At 37.9% G+C, this 20,320-nt stretch overlaps 2 protein-coding genes across 3 annotated transcripts in view; both read right to left on the reverse strand.

Moving 5' to 3' along the window:
- LOC124839586 (myosin-15-like) overlaps window positions 1-20,320 on the reverse strand; it is a 53,067-nt gene that overhangs the window by 15,887 nt on the left and 16,860 nt on the right. For both annotated transcript variants that reach the window (XM_088099585.1, XM_088099590.1), the window contains 7 exons: window positions 19,888-19,925; window positions 19,677-19,803; window positions 19,416-19,589; window positions 19,132-19,263; window positions 18,658-18,767; window positions 10,889-10,949; window positions 10,612-10,789 (listed from right to left, as the gene is read on the reverse strand). In XM_088099585.1, the coding sequence (XP_087955711.1) occupies window positions 10,612-10,789; window positions 10,889-10,949; window positions 18,658-18,767; window positions 19,132-19,263; window positions 19,416-19,589; window positions 19,677-19,803; window positions 19,888-19,925 (820 nt within the window). The remainder of the gene's footprint in view (window positions 1-10,611; window positions 10,790-10,888; window positions 10,950-18,657; window positions 18,768-19,131; window positions 19,264-19,415; window positions 19,590-19,676; window positions 19,804-19,887; window positions 19,926-20,320) is intronic.
- LOC148204863 (uncharacterized) lies at window positions 215-7,516 on the reverse strand. Its single transcript, XM_088099597.1, has one exon. The coding sequence runs from the start codon at window positions 5,488-5,490 to the stop codon at window positions 4,777-4,779; it is 714 nt and encodes a 237-aa protein (XP_087955723.1). The 5' UTR covers window positions 5,491-7,516; the 3' UTR covers window positions 215-4,776.

The following is a 20,320-nucleotide window of genomic DNA, read 5'->3' on the forward strand; positions in this document are numbered from 1 at the left end:
ATTCATGGAGGTAAAAAAACTTGACTCAAAGGATGGTAACAACAATATCCGCTTTTATTAGATGCATAATCAAAGAATATGCATTTAAAAACTCTAGGATCTAAATTTACATGGAACTAACATATGACTATGGACAAATACAACACATCCAAACACCTGACTATGAAAACTAGAGCGAAAAGGATCGATTGGAATAAAAAGGAAAAATGGACTCAATTGGACTCAAACCATCTAAAACCAAAGGGTGATTGGTTAATATGATAGGCAATAGTGAGGATAGTCTAATCCCAATAAGATTCAAGGACGTACATTTGGAAAAGAAGTGTCGTGTCACCTCAAGAGGATGCCCATTCTTTCTCTGAGCAACACCATTACATTGTGGTGTATTCACACATGAAATCATGAACAACACCATTTTCGGAAAAGAAGTTAGCATGTCATGATTTACATATTTTCTCCCATTATCAAAATGCAAGCATTTAATTGACTTTCCAAATTGTGTTATCATACCACGAGAATTTGATGAATAAAGTAAACTTTATATTTTTCTTCCATGAGGAATATTTATTGGACAAAGGTACACACCTCAATAAAAGTGACAAACCATTTAACACCAAATATACTAGAGTTTGATGCAGGCCACCAAGCATCAAAATGAACCAAATCAAAAGGATGAGATGAGCACGTTTTGTATTACTAGGACAAAAAAGAATGCATGTCCTAGGCAGCAGTGGAGAAGCCAAGAGGTAGTGTTAGGTTTCTGAGTTAGAAAACCTAACTTTCTCACAACACCCACTCACACAAAGGCAATTCAAGCAAGAGAAAACAAAGGAAATGCGTAAATTCACTGTAATTGTATAACGAAAAGCAATAACGATTCAGGAGCCTAATCCCCCTCAACAAGGTCCAAGACCTGTTTACACAACGTAAGAAAATGGCTAGCACCCAACAGAATAACAAAAGGTTTATCTTGAATTTAGAAGAGAGAATATATTATTTTCTATTATATGTCTCCTTACATGCATTGCATATATATACAAGAGCTCATTGAATGAGCAGCCTATTCTACGGAACAAATCCCTAAAATTGTGGGATTGTTATTCTAATAATAATAGCAAGATACAGGGAATATAACAAATTAAATACATGGAAATAATATTTAAAGTTTCCTAAAATATATTTTGACACTCCCCCTCAAGCTGGTGAATAAGTGTTTTCCATTCCCAGCTTGGATATAATTATTTCAAAATTACTGTTGCTCAGTCCTTTGGTGAGTATGTCTGCAAGTTGACCTTGAGTGGACACATATGGGGTGCAAATCAAGCCACTGTCAAGCTTTTCTTTGATAAAATGTCTGTCCACCTCAATATGTTTGGTTCTATCATGTTGTACTGGGTTGTGTGCTATACTTATTGCAGATTTATTATCACAATATAACCTCATTGGTTCATCCCACTTTATCCTTAAGTCTTCCAATATAATCTTTAGCCATAAAAGTTCACATATTCCTTGGGCCATTGCTCGAAATTCTACTTCAGCACTAGATCTAGCTACCACACTTTGTTTTCTGCCCTTCCAAGTTACCTCCTATCCACAACTGAACCTGCATAATCAGCATCTGTATATGCCTCAAGACTGGCATTCTTATTTCTTTTTAACAAAATTCCTCTTCCCGGAGTCCCTTCTAAATATTGGACAATTCTAAGTGCAGCTTGTAAATGTGCTTCCTTTGGTTGTGCATAAATTGGCTAACTAAGCTCACAGCAAAGGCAATATCTGGTCTAGTGTGAGATAGGTAAATGAGTCTTCCCACAAGTCTTTGATACATTTCTTTATCCATAGAAACATCCTCCTCTGCACTTCCCAACTTTATATTTGGATCAACAGGTGTACTTGCTGGTTTGCAGGCTGTTTTACCTGTCTCCTGTAGCAAATCAACGATATACTTTTGTTGGGATATGAAGATTCCTTTCTTGGAGTGGGCTACTTCAATCCCCAAAAAATATTTTAGCTTCCCTAAAGTCTTGATTTCGAATTTCTTGGCAAGGCATTGGCTCAACCTTTGTTGTTCCTTTGTATCATTCCCACTAATAATTATATCATCCACATAGAACAATAGTATTGTCACTCCCCTTGAATCAGAATGTTTGATGAATAAAGTGTGGTCCCCTTGGCTCTGTTTGTATTAAAGACTTGTCATAACTTTGGTGAATCTCCCAAACCATGCTCTAGGTGACTGTTTCAACCGTATAGCACCTTTTTTAATTTGCAAACTGTGTTGGCCTCAATCTGTCCCGTATACCCGGGTGGTATTTCCATGTATATTTCTTCTTCAAGATCCCCATGTAGGAATGCATTTTTTACATCAAATTGCTGCAATTCCCAATTGTAGTTTGCTGCCAATGACAAAATTACTCTAACTGTGTTCGTGTTCATTTTGGCAACTGGTGCAAGAGTCTCTAAGTAATCCACTCCATATGTTTGGGTGAATCCCTTAGCTACCAACCTTGCCTTATACCTCTCAATAGTCCCATCAGCCATGTACTTCACTGTATAAACCCACTTGCACCCAACAAGCTTGCACCCAACAACCCTCTTTCCAGGTGATAGGGAGACTAGCTGCCAAGTATTGTTTTTCTCCAACGCCTCCATTTCCAAGTGCATGGCTTGTTTCCATTTTTTGTCAATTAATGCCTCAGATACAGAAGAAGGTGTAGTTGTGGTGTTTAGGCTTGTGAGAAAGGTTATGGGTAGGTGAGAATTTTTCAAAGGATAGATAATTTGTCAAGGGGTAAGGTTGTTGTTTGGTGCATGTTCTGGTTCCTTTTCTAAGAGCAATTGGGAGGTCTAAATTATGATCTATCTGTTCAACTGGTTTTTCAGAAGGAAATTCATCACAAGTAGTAGAGATAGAATTTATAGGATCAAAAGGAATTACCTCGGGTAATGTTGTAGGGTTGGATTCTTGAACATGAGTAGATCTTGGAATGGCCTTTTCTCTTCGTGTGTACACCAAATCTTTCCCAAATTTTGTATTATCATGAGGTTTAGTTGCTGGTCCTGCAGATTGAGGTATTTGATTCACCTCTACTTGTTCCTCTTCAGCTTCAACCTCACATATAGTGATCATATCCTTTTGAGTTTTTGTTTCTGGTCCAAAAGACAGATTTGGTAATATCAAAGGTTCATCTTCCTCTCTTAAAGTCTCCCCCTAAAGATGAGATTGGTCAAAGTAGCTTACTTGTTCATTGAAAGTAACATCTCTTGACACAGAATTTTTTGGATGGGGATGGAAACACCTATACCCTTTTTGTGTGGCTGAGTACCCCAAGAAAATACATTTTATTGCCCTTGGGTCAAGTTTCCCTCTTCCATTACTATGAACATGTACAAAGGAGACACACCCAAAAATTCTAGGTTGAAGGTTATTTGTATGGATTATATGTGGGTAGAATGAGTTTAAGACTTCCATGGGACTTTTTGAGGATAAAACAGTAGAAGGTAATCTATTAATCAAGTAAGTTGCAGTGAGAATGGCTTCCCCCCAAAATCTTTTTGGAACATTATTTTGAAAAAGAAGAGCTCTAGTTTGATCTAATAAGTGCCCATTTTTCCTTTCAGCAATCCTATTTTGTTGGGGTGTGTTTACACATGAGGATTCATGGATTATTCTATTCCTTCCTTTTGACAAAAAGAATTTAGAGTATGATTGAAGTAATCTTTGGCATTATCAGACCTAATTATTTTTATATTAACCCCAAATTGATTTTTAATCATTGAAACAAACTGGAGAAAAACAGAATTGACCTCAGATTTGTGTTTAAGAAGGAAAAGCCATGTTACCCTTGTACAATCTTCTATAAAGGTTATAAACCATTTAGGAATATTAGAGGGACCCCACACATCCATATGAACAAGATAAAATGGAGAATTGCTTACTTTATTGCTGATAGGAAAAGGTACACGCTTGTGTTTGGCAAGCTCACACACCTCACAATGAAGATCTTCTAGATTTAAATTTTTAAACAAGGAAGGAAATATTAACTTTATGACCCGAAATGAAGAATGTCCCAAACAACAATGAAACAATTGGATTTTTTCTTTGTTGGCCATGGAGGATTCAGATATTAGAGAGTGACTCTCAATGGGCAGACTCAAATCTTCCATGTAGTAAAGGCCATTCCATTCTCTAGCATGTCCAATCGTCCTCCCTGACTTCTTGTCCTGCAATATACAAGAGTTACTATGAAAAACTACATTACATAAGAGGTCCTTGGTAAGTTTTTGTATAGATATCAGACTAGTGGATAACTTAGGGACATGAAGAACATTTTTTAGTATTATGGTTGGGGTTACTTGGACATCTCCTTGTCCAGCTGCAGTTATGAGGGTTCCATCAGTTGTAGAAATTTTCTTGCTGCTGGGACATGGGGAATATGTGGAGAAGTGTTTAGGGAATGGTGTCATATGGTCTGTGGCTCCAGAGTATGTCAATGAACACGTACCTGTGGGTTTTTCCAATTTACTAAGAAAGAACCTTACTCTTTCTAACTCCTCATGGTTGAGTTGTACAGATCCTTCCTGACTTTTACGACCAGTAGCAACATAAGCTTGCCCCCCTCTCCTTGGAAGGCCTCCTTTGTGTCCCCAATCTTTACTTTGAGGTTTTCCATGTAACTTCCAGCATTTATCACTTGTGTGACGTGGCTTGTTGCAATAGGTGCACCAAACTCCTTCATTTTTCTTCTCTGTTCTTGGAAGAGGACCTACTTTTTTTTATTCTGCAACCATGACTGTTGCTCCTTCAACAAGCAATGCTGAATTATCCGCAATTGGGGTCTCTAGCATTAGACTCCTTATACTTTCTTCACTCCGAATAATTGTCATTACTTCATTGAGTCCAGGAACCTTCTCCTTGCCTAATATATGGATTCTGACTTGATCATATTCTTGGTTTAGGCCTACCAAGAAATCATACACCCGATCTTGTTCAGTGTATTCTCTTAGAATTGTTGAATCCTCAGAACACTTGGCCTTTATGACCCTGTAATGATCTAACTCCATCCATAATGATTTGAGTTGATTAGCATACTCCATGACAGTTTTAGTGCTCTGTTTAGCTACCATCGTTTTTACTTGCACCTCATAAATCTGGGTAGCATCCTTTGCCTTAGAGTAGGTTTGCTCTATTGCAATCCATATAGCCTTCGCAGAAGTGAGGAACATGCATGTCTTACTAATTTTCGGAACCACTGAGTTCCATAGCCATGCCATGATCATGGAGTCTTCTTCATCCCATGACTTGAATCTGGCATCTTCTTCCACAGGGGCATCTTCAATGAGATGGCTAACCTTTCCTTTCCCTTTTAGAATGGTCTTAACGAGTTGAGACCCTTTAAGATAATTTTTTCCATTCAATCTATAAGTTGAATGAACATTATGCAATTCTCCCGTACTTTGGAACTTGCCTACATTTTCCATTTCAGCCATTACAAAAATGTGCAATTAAGGCACAAAAAAACGAAGATTGATAATGTGCAGGAATGAAAGCTGGGATGGAACTCTAGGGTTGGGCAGGAATGAAGGCTGTGATGGACCTCTATGGTTGGGCAGCAATGAAGGCTGTGATGGAAGGCTGTGATGGAACTCTAGGGTTAGGCAGCAATGAAGGCTGCAATCAAAACACACGGTCAGAGGCTCCCAAGGATCGGGAGCTCTGATACCATCTTGAATTTAGGAGAGAGAATATATTATTTTCTATTATATGTCTCCTTACATGCATTGGATATATATACAACAGCTCATTGCATGAGCAGCCTATTATACAGAACAAATCCCTAAAATTGTGGGATTGTTATTCTAATAATAATAGCAAGATATAGGGAATATAACAAATTAAATACATGGAAATAATATTTAAAGTTTCCTAAAATATATTTTGACAGTTTATTTATACTCTCTCTCCCCCTACCAGCCTAACAAACTTACCCGCTCTTTTTATTCATCGTCTACCATTTGGTATTAGTGTATATACCGTTCGGCTCCTACACTCCTATTCCCCTACCGTTCGGACACCCCCTTTACTTACTACCATTCGGTATTAGTGTATATACCGTTCGGTTCCTTCACTCCTTCCTCCCACCGTTCGGTCTATACTTCACTACTCCCTTCTGGCTACCGCTCGGCATTTACTTCCCTCCTTCTTCCAGCTAACGTTTGGTACTTCCCTCCTTCCTTTTGGCTACCGCTCGGCCTCTGCTTCCATCCTTCCTTCCAGCTACCGTTCGATAGTTCCCTCCTTCCTTCCGACTAGCGTTCGGTATTCTTCCTTTATTCCTCTGCTCATATATTTTTAACTTCCTAACAGGTAGTCATTTCTCTATACTATTCTTAGTTCCCAAGTTGGTAAAGCGCTACAACTCTCCCTGTTTTTCAATAGTTCCAAATTCTAATAGTCCTTCCTATGACAAGATCCTGAAAAACACACAATGAGTGGATAAAAAGATTACAAAACAATTTGGATCATCGGTATGTTTTTTAACGAAATAAGGTGATTAAAATGTTTTGGAACATAAAGGACATCTTTAAGGCAAGGGATGGCAAAAGAGAAACATTACTACATCCCATTATTGGGATACAAGTCTCATTGGCAACAGTAATGTGGTTACTAGAAAGGGAAATATGTGATGTTAAAAAAGATTAATGAAGGGTCATATGGTCTGCCACACCAAAGTCTAAAACTCAAGAGTCATTACATAAATTTTTAGAAACATTAAAAAGGAAATGGAGTTCCTACCAATCATGATTAGAGAGCAAATACCAGAAGGTGGCTTACTGATAAACTCCATGAGATTTTAGACGTTCAATTGTAGCATGAAGTATAGGCATTCCTTTTTCAATTGAAGAGAACAAAAAAGTCTTACTAACTCAAAGTATAGGAATTCCTTAACCCCACCTAGATAAAACATAAAAGTAAGACGAAAAGTTTGACGACAACTCCAACAAGGACAATGGCTCCGACAAACTGCAGCCACTAGGGCAATAGTGACAGACCCACAAGTTTGGTGCCCTTCAAGCAATCCCAAGAGTCAAAGGAAATGGGTGCACTTTAGGCAACCCTAAAAAGAATCATAGCTAAGACAATAAAGAACAAATGCGGAAGCAAAGCTCCAAAGATCGAAAGGGAGCTCTAATATCAACTCCAAAGGATTGATCAAGAAAGAATATTTGTATTCAATTGATTGATTTGAAATAGCACATTAATCTCTATATATAGAACTTGAATCCTACAGTAATAATTACGGAGAGAATTTGGAAATTCAGGAGGCATTTCTTTTAGGAAAGTGCTTAGGTAAAGTTGATTGTGTATGATATGCTCAATATTTGCACAAATAACGGAGACTATTTACTAGGCAAACAATTATTGGGTGCTACTTTATATACTATTTCCTAAAAAAAAAGGCATATAACATGCGTTGCACGTTATTCCAACAACAATTTTGAATGAGTTGACTTGAAACAGAACCAGCCAATGAAAGCACAAATGTCTTGACCGTTTGAAGGCAAGAAATAAGTTAAGGATTGACTTCTTACTGATTTAATGAATATCAAAAATTAGACAATTAAACTCAATCCATCCTATATAATTCAGAACTACTTTATAACAATATGTAAATTCACACAAATACAATACCATGAGAGATGACCATCTCATAGTAAAAATGCATATAAAATGCATTGCATGTTGTTCTAACAACTTTGAATGAGTTGACTTGAAATAGAAGCCAGCCAATGAAAGCACAAATGTCTTGACCGTTTGGAAGCAAGAAATAAGTTAAGGATTGACTTCTTACTGATTTAATGAATATCAAAAATTAGACAATTAAACTCAACCCATCCTATATAATTCAGAACTACTTTATAACAATCTGTAAATTCACACAAATACAATACCATGAGAGATGACCATCTCATAGTAAAAATGCATATAACATGCATTGCATGTTATTCTAACAGTTTTGAATGAGTTGACTTGAATCAAAAGCCAGCCAATGAAAGCACAAATGTCTTGACCGTTTGGAAGCAAGACATAAGTTAAGGATTGACTTCTTAATGATTTAATGAATATCGAAATTTAGACAATTAAATTCAACCCATCCTATATAATTCAGAACTACTTTATAACAATATGTAAATTCACACAAATACAATACCATGAGAGAAGACCATCTCTGATAGGATATGTAATGTATTTGACAGTTTGTAGACAATTGTTAGATAGTTTGGAAAAAAAAAACATAGAAGTTAGTATGAAGTGGTTAGGGGTAGTTAGGAGGAGTTTAAACAGCAGTTAGGGGAAGTTTTAATTAGTAGTTAGGCAGTTTGTCTTTTAAGGAGGGGGGTGTTCTAGTTATGTGGGTGGAGTGTATTTTGTTACAGAACAGGGCTTGTCCTGTGTAGAAGGGAATTTCTTCCCTTGGAAGCGGTTGGATGTTTTCTTGTGTTATGTTTTTCAGAATTAGAGTGTTAAATACATTGTGCAGTAAGATTTGAGTGTTTATTTCTTTACTGAATCTGAAAATCTGGTTTCTTGTTCCCAAGAAACCTAACAATTTGGTCTGACCTGCCGGATCAATCAAACACCACGGAAAATAAAGTGAGTGCATTAGAGAGAGCTTTTGAGGAGAATAAAGAGGAAACTAGGGCCAACTTTCAAAGGTTCGAAGATATGATGAAGGATATCTTGCAAAGACTCAAGAACATGGAAAGAGAGTCAGATGGAAGTAGAGGTTCTGTGTATGGAGATAGAGTGGGAAGAAGAGAAAAGGATATCAGTGAATAGGAAGGTGGAGACCAAGACTGTGATGGGAATGTTGTGACTCTTGCTTCTCAGAATGAAGTTGCAAAAGTTGCTGGTTTTAGTGGGGATAGTGTGGTAGGTCTTGGTGAATTTGTCAAAACAGTGAAGGTGGGTGAAGACAAAGGAAGGAAGGTCAAATGTGGTGGGAACATTGTAACCGTTACTTCTGGGAGTAAAGTAAAAGATGAGGTTGTTTTGAGTGTAGATGGTTCAAAGGTAGTTGGTGTTGGGACAGAAAATGTTTTTGAAGTCCAGAACATCACAGGTGCAGTAGAAGTACACCTAACCATCAATAACATGGGAAAAAATGCAGTCAAGGGGTTCAATACCTGGCAACAGAAATCTCATAACCTTTCTTGGGAAGATCTTGCAACACCTAAACTAAGGATAGTTGAAGGGAACAAGGGAAACATGTTATTGGAGACTTTGGCAGCAGTAACACAGATTGGGAGTGTGGAAATTTTACGTGAGAGGATGGCAACAGTAACAAGGACAAGGAGGGGGAAAAAGTCATCCAACATCAGAAAACCAGTTGGGGGAGTATTTCTTGACAAAGTGGCAGGCCCTATGCAAGAAGGACAAGAAAGTTAGACAATCTCTCTTTTGTCTTGGGTTACTTATCTGTTATGGAAATCCATTGCTAGCAAACTCCAGTAATAAACTTGTTGATTTTGGAAGCTGAGTCAGATTGTTTATTAAGCATCTGTTTTTAAAATATTATGTTGTCAAAGTTAGATCTTTTTCAGATTCAAGGATTAATCCAACGGCCAAAAGGAAGCCTTGAGGCAGTCGCATGGGAAGTGGTCGCAACGATTAAGGACCAGTTTCTAGATTACAACCTTGAGGACAAGGTTGTTTTGTGGCGGTGAGTAATGATAGGATATGTAATGTATTTGACAGTTTGTAGACAATTGTTAGATAGTTTGGAAAAAATTAAACATAGAAGTTAGTATGAAGTGGTTAGGGGTAGTTAGGAGGAGTTTAAACAGCAGTTAGGGGAAGTTTTAATTAGTAGTTAGGCAGTTTTTGTCTTTTAAGGAGGGGGGTGTTCTAGTTCTGTGGGAGGAGTGTATTTTGTTACAGAACAGGGCTTGTCCTGTGTAGAAGGGAATTTCTTCCCTTGGAAGCTGTTGGATGTTTTCTTGTGTTATGTTTTTCAGAATTAAAGTGTTAGTGCAGTAAGATTTGAGTGCTTATTTCTTTACTGAATCTGAAAATCTGGTTTCTTGTTCCCAAGAAACCTAACAATCTCATAATAAAAATGCATAAAATATGCATTGCATGTTATTCTAACAATTTTGAACGAGTTGACTTGAAACAGAAGCTAGCCAATGAAAGCACAAATGTCTTGACCGTTTGGAAGCAAGAAATAAGTTAAGGATTGACTTCTTACTGATTTAATGAATATCGAAAATTATACAATTAAATTCAACCCATCCTATATAATTCAGAACTACTTTATAACAATCTGTAAATTCACACAAATACAATACCATGAGAGATGACCATCTCATTGTTAAAATGTGGCCAGGTGCACTACCATCCAACCTCGCAGGATTTAGGAGGGTAGATATATGCAACCTTGCCCCACACAAGTGAATAGACTTTTCCAGGATTTGAAACCATGTCCAACAAGTCACAGCAGCAACTTTTACAATTGCACCAAGGCTCAACCTCAAGTGCAAAAGAAAAGGAAACATGTTAACAAGAGTAGTATACAGTTTTAACTGCATAAGGAAAGATGAACTGACCCCTGCAGCCTGCCTGAAGAGAAATCGCAGCAGATCTTAAAATTATAAAATCCTGATGTGCAATAAATGTCCTCATGCGGCGCTGGATACACTTTGCAGCATTGTCTAAAACTTCAGCACGTCTCTGGTCTAAAATACCAATTTGCCCAGCTCTGAGGAATACTTTGGTCCTACCCAACTGAACAACAACAAAATAAAAACATTACTAACACACTTGTACATCCCCCCCTTTATTGGTGAACAATATCTGCAAAACACATTTCTTAGGGAAGCATACCTGAAAATTCTCAAGCTTAAGCTTTTGCAAAATTTTCTCAGTTGCAGCTTTATCATCATAACTATTAACACAAGAATAAAGTTTTTATTAAATAAGCACAAATTGTTGCTGTGGGAAATCAAATAGTATTTTAGGAAAGAATAAATTAGGAAATTTGTGTATTTCATAACAAGTATATATTTTATTGTAATCAGTACAGATTTGAATAAATAGGGACAATCCCATAAATCAAGGGATTCTAGAATAGAATATAGTTATTATATTTCCTAAAATAGCTTAGGTCTCCCGTATATATCTTGTATGATCTCTTTGTAATAAACATATCAATTTCCATTTAACCTAATTTCCAGATGGTATCAGAGCCATGGTTAGTGCCTATCCTAGCGAGTTCTAAGTGGGCATTCTATTCTTCTATTCCACCCGCAATCGGGCCGCTATTGGACCACCCAATTTCTACTATCACGCACGAGATGTCTATACCTCGGCGTGAAGGGGGTGTGTTGGAGGTCCCACATCGACTAGAGATAAGGCCAATTTATAATATATAAGTGAGGTGCAAACCTCACCCTACAAGCCGGTTTTGTGGGGTTGAGTTAGGCTTAAAACCCACTTTCTAATATGGTATCAGAGCTTCCGATCTAGGAAGCTCTGTCTGCGCATTGTAAACCCTAAGACGGCAGCCTGCATTGCTGCTGCATTTTTCTTAACCCTAAGACGGCAGCCTGCATTGCTGCTGCATCTCTCATAACCCTAAGACGGCAGCCTGCATTGCTGCTGCATCTTTTCCTATATTCATTACATTTTTTTTCCCTTGCTATTGCAACCTTCTCTATCGCTCAATCTTCTGTTGCTGCTGTCTTCTCTGTGCCTTAATTGCACAACCTTTCCTTTTTCCCGCTCAGCCATCTTCTTGCTATGATGTCAAGGGAAGCGGAAGTTGTGAACCCAACCCCAGAAACAGGGAATTCCCATTCCCAGCTTCCTGGAGAACTGCAGAATATCCATTCTGCATATCGACTCAATGGAAGAAATTATTTGAAGTGGGCCCAACTTGTTCGTACAGTGCTGAAGGGAAAGGGGAAGTTGAGTCACCTGATGGAGTCTGGACCCAAACAGGAGGATCCCAAGTTTACTACATGGGATGAGGAAGATTCAATGATCATGGCGTGGCTGTGGAATTCAATGATTCCAGAAATCAGCGACACATGCATGTTCCTTAATTCGGCAAAAGAGATTTGGGATGCTGTAGAGCAAACCTACTCTAAAGCCAAAGATGCTGCTCAAGTATATGACGTAAAGGTGAAAACTTTGGCAGCAAAACAAGGGAACAAGACTGTTACAGAATATGCCAATCAGTTGAAATCATTATGGATGGAGCTAGACCATTATAGAGTCATAAAAGCCAAATGTACTGAAGATTCAGCACTTCTCAAGGAATATATCGAACAAGACAGAGTTTATGATTTCCTTGTTGGTTTGAATCCTGAATTTGATCAAGTTAGGATTCAAATATTGGGGAAGCAAAAGGTACCATGCTTCAATGAAGTGGTGGCTATTGTGAGAAGTGAAGAAAGCAGAAGGGGTCTCATGTTGGAGAGTCCAGTAGTAGTAGAGAACTCAGCAATGGTGGCTGACCATAAAGGAGAACAGACGTTGGCCATGGTAGCCGAACAGAAGAAAGGAGGATCAGCAAATGTGGAGAAAAAAGGTGATGGTCTCTGGTGTACCTACTGCAATAAGCCTCGTCATACCCGAGAGAAGTGCTGGAAGTTGCATGGGAAGCCTTTAAATCGAGATCGAGAAGGGGGACACAGAGGAGGCCCCTCAAGGAAAGGAGGACAAGTTTATGTTGCTGCTGGAACAAATGAAGGAAATAATCCAGAAGCTGCTGCCCATCTTAATCAAGAGGAGATAGAAAGGGTGAGAACCTTTCTTAGTAAGCTGGAAAAACCTACAGGTGTGTGTTCTTTGGCATATTCAGGTAAGTTTCCACTTTCTTTTGGATTAAATGTCTCAGATACACCCTTTAACAATTACTGGATATTGGACTCTGGAGCCACAGACCACATGACACCATTAGCCAAATACTTCTCCACATATTCCCCATGTCCCAGCAACAAGAAAATTGCCACAGCAGATGGAACCCTTATAACTGCAGCTGGTCAAGGAAATATCCAAATCAATTCTTTAATAACCTTAAAAGATGTTCTCCATGTCCCAAAGCTGTCCACCAACCTAGTCTCTATACGAAAACTTATAAAGGATTTGTCATGTAAGGTTGTTTTTTACAACGATCATTGTGTATTTCAGGACAAGGATTCGGGGAGGATGATTGGACATGCTAGAGAATGGAATGGCCTTTATTATCTTGAAGATCCAAATCTGTCCAACAAAAACAGAATCTCTCATTCCTTCATATCTGAATCTTTGATGACCAACAGAGAAAAAATCATGCTTTATCATTGTCGGTTGGGACATCCCTCCTTTGGAGTGATCAAAATTATGTTTCCCTCTCTGTTTACAAAGTTAGATGTTGAGAGTCTTCATTGTGAGGTGTGTGAACTTGCTAAGCACAAGCGTGTATCTTTTCCAATAAGTAATAAAATTAGCAATTTCCCCTTTTATCTTGTTCATACTGATGTATGGGGACCTTCTCATGTTTCAAATGTGTCTGGTGCTCGATGGTTTGTCACCTTTATAGATGATTGTACAAGGGTCACTTGGGTTTTCCTACTTAAACAAAAATCAGAAGTCAGTTCTGTCTTCCTAAACTTCCACTCCCTGATAAAAGGTCAGTTTGGTGTTAATATTAAGAGGCTTAGGTCAGATAATGCCAAAGATTACTTCAATCATGTCCTTAATTCTTTTTGTCAAAAGGAAGGTATAATTCATGAGTCCTCTTGTGTCAAAACACCACAGCAGAATGGGGTCGCAGAAAGAAAAAATGGGCATCTATTAAATCAGACTCGGGCATTGTTGTTCCAACATAGTGTTCCAAAAAATCTCTGGGGGGAAGCTGTTCTTACAGCAACACACCTCATCAATAGACTACCCTCTAGAGTCTTAGGATCAAAAAGCCCTATGGAAGCTTTGTCGTCTTTCTATCCAAACCTATCCACTACAAATAATCTTAAACCAAGAGTTTTTGGGTGCATCTCATATGTCCATATTCATAATACAGACAGGGGGAAACTTGATCCTAGAGCCTTAAAGTGTGTCTTTGTTGGTTACTCACTCACTCAGAAAGGGTATAAATGCTACCACCCCCCATCCAAAAAATTCTGTGTCTAGGGATGTTACCTTCAATGAACAAGAGGGCTATTTCCATCAACCTTATCTTCCGGGGGAGAGTTTCAGGGAAGATAAGGAAAGTAGTAATTCTGGTTTTCCCATTCTTCCAGACCTGATATTTGAACCTAAACTAGATCAAATTGAAGCTGTACCAAGTGAAATTAATTGTGAAGCTGATCAAGGAGATGTTGAAGCTGGAAAATTTGGTAAGAAGCTGGTATACTCAAGAAAGACTAAGGCCATTCCAGGATCAAGCAATGTTCAAGAATCCAACTCAAATCCACAAAAAGAGGTAACAATTTTTTCTCCAGCTGTGCAGGCTGAAATTGAAACCCAAAATGATCTTGAAATTGAAACCCAAAATGATCTTGACCTCCCAATTGCCATTAGAAAAGGGCCAAGAAAATGCACCAAACAGCCAATCTACCCTCTCTCAAATTACCTGTCCTTTGAAAATTTCTCTCCTACCCATAAAGCCTTCCTAGTAAACCTAAACACTACACTCCTACCTAATACCCTATCTGAGGCATTGTCTGACAGAAAATGGAGGCAAGCCATGGATGTAGAGATGGAGGCGTTAGAGAAGAACAACACCTGGGAGTTAGTCACCTTACCAATAGGAAAGAGGCCAGTTGGATGTAAGTGGGTTTATACAGTGAAATACAAGGCTGATGGATCAATTGAGAGATATAAGGCAAGACTAGTTGCCAAAGGGTTCACCCAAACCTATGGAGTTGATTATTTGGAGACCTTTGCTCCGGTTGCCAAAATGAACACAGTTAGGGTGATATTGTCTCTTGCTGCCAATTATGGCTGGAACTTGGAACAATTTGATGTTAAGAATGCTTTCCTACATGGAGACCTTGAAGAAGAAATTTATATGGAGATACCTCCGGGATACGGTAGAGACGTTGTAACCAACACTGTTTGCAAGCTGAAAAAGGCATTATATGGGCTAAAACAGTCCCCCCGTGCATGGTTTGGCAGGTTTACTAAAGTTATGACAGGTCTAGGTTACAAACAAAGTCAAGGGGACCATACTTTGTTCTTTAAACATTCCAAGTCAGGGGGAGTAACAATATTATTGGTGTATGTGGATGACATAATATTAACTGGAGATGATAAAGAAGAGCAGCGATTGTTGAGCCAATGCTTGGGCAAGGAATTTGAGATCAAGACCTTGGGAAAACTAAAATATTTTTTGGGAATTGAAGTTGCCCACTCCAAGAATGGGATATTTATATCCCAGCAGAAGTATATCACTGATTTGCTCAAGGAAACTGGCAAGGCAGCGTGCAAACCTGCTAGTACCCCATTAGAACCAAACATAAAGCTTGGAAATGCAGAAGAAGACGTTGCTGTTGAAAAAGAGATGTACCAGCGATTAGTGGGCAGACTTATATATTTGTCTCATACCAGGCCAGATATTGCCTATGCAGTGAGTTTAATTAGCCAATTTATGCATAGCCCAAAGGAGACCCATTTACAAGCTGCCCACAGAATTTTACAGTACCTTAAAGGAACTCCAGGAAGAGGGATTCTATTCAAAAGGAATGGTAATGTGAAGCTTGAAGCCTATACTGATGCTGATTATGCAGGGTCAATTGTGGATAGGAGGTCAACTACAGGTTATTGCACCTTTCTTGGAGGAAATCTTGTGACTTGGAGAAGTAAAAAGCAGGGTGTAGTGGCTCGGTCCAGTGCTGAAGCGGAATTCCGAGCCATGGCACAAGGTATATGTGAGTTGCTATGGCTTAAAATCATCTTAGAAGACTTGAGGATAAAATGGGAAGAACCTATGAAGCTCTATTGTGATAATAAGTCAGCAATCAGCATAGCCCACAATCCAGTGCAGCATGATAGAACAAAGCATATTGAAGTGGACAGACACTTCATCAAAGAAAAGCTTGATAGTGGCTTGATATGCACTCCATATGTGTCCTCTCAAGATCAAATTGCAGACATTCTTACCAAGGGGCTGGGCTGCCACAATTTTGAGAAGATTGTATCCAAGCTGGGAATGGAAAACATCTATTCACCAGCTTGAGGGGGAGTGTGGGAAATCAAATAGTATTTTAGGAAAGAATAAATTAGGAAATTTGTGTATTTCATAACAAGTATATATTTTATTGTAATCAGTACAGATTTGAATAAATAGGGACAATCCCATAAATCAAGGGATTCTAGAATAGAATATAGTTATTATATTTCCTAAAATAGCTTAGGTCTCCCGTATATATCTTGTATGATCTCTTTGTAATAAACATATCAATTTCCATTTAACCTAATTTCCAGAGTTGCACATGCATTCAAATGAATGCAATGAGAAAATAATAATCCATGTCATGAACAAATAAAATCCTTTCATTGACCACAAATTTATCACAATTCCTTACCAAATGTGATAATAATAATCTCCAAATGAGCAGCAGATGTTAAAGCAAAGTTTTACTATTTCTTTCTCTTTCATCTGAGTTTCAGCTCAGCTATCTACAAATTTACAATTGCCCACAAGCTATATTTTGTAATCAGAACAGATTGGCAAGTTCTTTGAGATGGGCCAGTAGTTCCATAGAACTACTTTAAAAATAGGCCAATAACCAAGTAACTAGTCAATTAGGACCAAGTTTGAGAACCACAAGCAGTTTTGACACGAGTGGATCCAAGGCTCCTACTTTCTCTCCATGAAAATATAATGCCACACAGCTGCTAGCCATGAAAATCCAGGATTAGGATAACCACTGCTCTGATTTTTTCATGTAGCTGTGTGATAAGAGGAGAAAAACAGCTTTTCCTCAGAAACCCCAAGAAACTAGGTTACATACAGACACAACAGAAAAACAACTTTTCCTCAAGATAATATAAACTATTCTAACAATATGTATATACACACACATATATATTATTCCTTAGATAATAACCATAGTTTCCTTAGATAGCTTGATTATTAGGAATTGAATCAGACTTTGTATGTGTTAAATATAGTGAAAATTATATATAGGATTAATCTCCCTTATGTTAAACACACATAGGGTTCTCTATTTATAATAGAAGAAATATGGGCTAAGCCCAAAATACAAATAAGAAATAATAACAAACTAACTGAAAGATAAAAGATAAAGATAAAAGATATAATATTTCTAACACTCCCCCTCAAGCTGGAGCATACAAATTGTATGAACCAAGCTTGAAATAATTGAACTTGATTTTGAACTAGATGATTTGTCTTCAAGAGTGTGAGGCAAGCAAAGATGGGTTATCGCATCTCAATGAACAAACAGCAGTGGAGAAGGAGACAATAAACACTTCAACTTCAAAAGTGGACGAAGGAGAGCAGCGGAGAAGGAGGCAATAAACACTTCAACTTCAGAAGTGGATGAAGGAGAGCAGCGGAGAAGGAGGCAATAAACACTTCAACTTCAGAAGTGGATGAAGGAGAGCAGCGGAGAAGGAGGCAATAAACGCAGCAGATCTGTGCGACAGATACAATAAGAAAGGAAGAACAAGGCAAGAACAGCAATATAGAGGCGAAACCCTCTACTACAGAGGCGAAACCCTCTACTACAGAGGCGAAACCCTCTACTACAGAGGCGAAACCCTCTATTACAGAGGCGAAACCCTCTACTACAGAGGCGAAACCCTCTACTACAGAGGCGAAACCCTCTACTACAGAGGCGAAACCCTCTACAACACACGAAAAACGCAGAAAGAAGAAGGAGGTCCGAAGATGTGGAAGCATGCGGCGACTGGTCATCGGTCGAAACTGTGACGATGGCCGGTGAGAAGGCGGCTACTGGTTCAGAAGAGGCAGTGGTTCCCAGGAGACTTCTCTCTTTGATTCTGGGTGCTGAGATTTAAGAAGAGAAAATGAATCTTATGAAATTTTTAGGGGCTGCCGGCGGCCATGACTGCCGACCGCCGGCAGACAGCAAAGACCACCGGAAGAGATCAGAAAACCTGCTCTGATACCATGTTAAATATAGTGAAAATTATATATAGGATTAATCTCCCTTATGTTAAACACACATAGGGTTCTCTATTTATAATAGAAGAAATATGGGCTAAGCCCAAAATACAAATAAGAAATAATAACAAACTAACTGAAAGATAAAAGATAAAGATAAAAGATATAATATTTCTAACAGTATGTATAAACAGGTGTACAAATTGCTAAGCAATATACAAGAAAAATAATCTAAACAGATATATGAAGTGGAAAACAGAGAACAAGAATACTCAATCAGATGGATGATATTGATATGATTTAATGATGTTAAAGGTGTTATACAAATCTAACCTAATAATTCCATTTATACTAATGAGTACAAGTACTACTAGTACAAGACCAATAAAATAAACTTCTTGGCAGATACAGCTTCACGAGTTAGCTTTGAAAACCACAGAAAATCACGGAATACAAGCTATGGAGCCATTTAATACTAAACAGGTAACTCTGAAAATTAATTTAATGAACTCACCTTCCATCCATAAATTCAGAAGCTATCAACCCAAAACGATCCACAAACTCTGAGTAAGTTCTTCGAGTGGGATAACCTGCCAGACTTATCCGAACAGCCTCAAGGACACCCTAAATAAAATAGAGATATGCCAAAAAAGACTTTATAATGGGTGGTAAATCTGGAAGTAAAGCACGTGAAGCCGAGCCATCTTATTTCAAACAATTTTTTAATCAAGTCCACTATTTCTTTAACACACATGTAGTTAGAAAAATGACAAACTATAATAAGTTATACCTTACCATCAACAACCCAAAGAGTCCCATAATAAGTTACACCCTATTGTGTACTGCAGTAAGAAATTGGCTAACAAACCAATTTTCACCACATTGATTAGATAACACCCAAGATAACAGTTTACAAATAGACATGTTGGCAACCTGTATCTCTTTCAACAGCTTGAATTAAAGGGTTTAGAACATCTAAAATACTAACCCCACAGCGTAACTGGTGTATGACACTTGCATTTTCAAATTGTTGTGGTCGATTCGAAGAATTTGGTTTCACACATCGTATGTAGTGAGGCTCTGTTGAGTTTAGGGTCTTCATGAGTGCTTGAAGTTGTTGCTGAGAACACAGACACGTAACCAGGCCCCAAAAAAGATCAAAGACACGAAATTGATTACCAAATATATACATTTAGTCACCTGAACAAATTGGTATTATTATGCTCTCCCTAGCTCCAAAAAATACAAGTTAGAAGATGGAAATCTACGCACCTTAAATCTAGCAGCTACAGAAGAAAACTTGTATGATGATCTTGAAGATTCTTCAGATAGCAAAGGAAATAGACCAGAAACGAAAGGGCATTTTGAAGAAGATAAGAGATTGCAATGTTCTACTACAACATAATCCCGATTTTTGTCTAAAAATGTATCCGTATGATACGTGACCTACATAAAAACAGTAGACGATCTCCTTAAACATTGGAAATGTCACTTGTGTCTGAATCAGGAGAAAGTCCAGTAACTAGTACTCACCTTTCCAGCATAATGAGAAATAGTAAAATCGGTTTGTGAAAACTTTTCCTTTCCCAACCTAGGGTGAGATCGGAAATGCTGAAACAACTTGGTTGAGAATGTTTCATGAGTCGACTTTGGAAACATACTGCAATACGAAGCAATTCAGGATGCATGATGAAATTACATAAATAAATATATACCAATTCATATTGAAGAACTCAAACTGTACCAAGCTTCATCCAACAGAGCAATGATACCAATGGGTTTCTGCAAAAGAATGCAGTAATGAATCCACAAGAAACTGAAACTAAAGGCAAACATATCAAGTGAAATCAAGAGAAAGCAATGTATATATCAATAATATGCATACATTAGCATTGCACCACCACATGAAACTATATTACTTTATTTTGACATAATCATGATTATCTGTACCCTATATAACATAGTCTTAGCGTATTGATTTGACAAAAAAGGTCTTGAGAGACCCAAACATGAGACCTAGAGGGCATAGGATCAGACAAAATGGTTTATATTTTGACAAATTTCTGAATAGCTGAGTAGCATCCTTCCTAATATAGATTTTCTTACAATTTCCATATCTCTAACCTCGTGTATTTCATAATTTCTCATATACCATTATTATTGATTTCTATGCTACA

Source organism: Vigna umbellata, chromosome 1 (assembly GCF_029865625.1).
Source record: "Vigna umbellata cultivar VRB3 chromosome 1, Vumbellata_1.0, whole genome shotgun sequence".
Taxonomy (NCBI): domain Eukaryota; kingdom Viridiplantae; phylum Streptophyta; class Magnoliopsida; order Fabales; family Fabaceae; genus Vigna; species Vigna umbellata.

Coding starts and splice junctions, on each gene's coding strand:
- LOC148204863 (XM_088099597.1), bottom strand. CDS start 5,490: ATGGCTGAAATGGAAAATGTAGGCAAGTTCCAAAGTACGGGAGAATTG.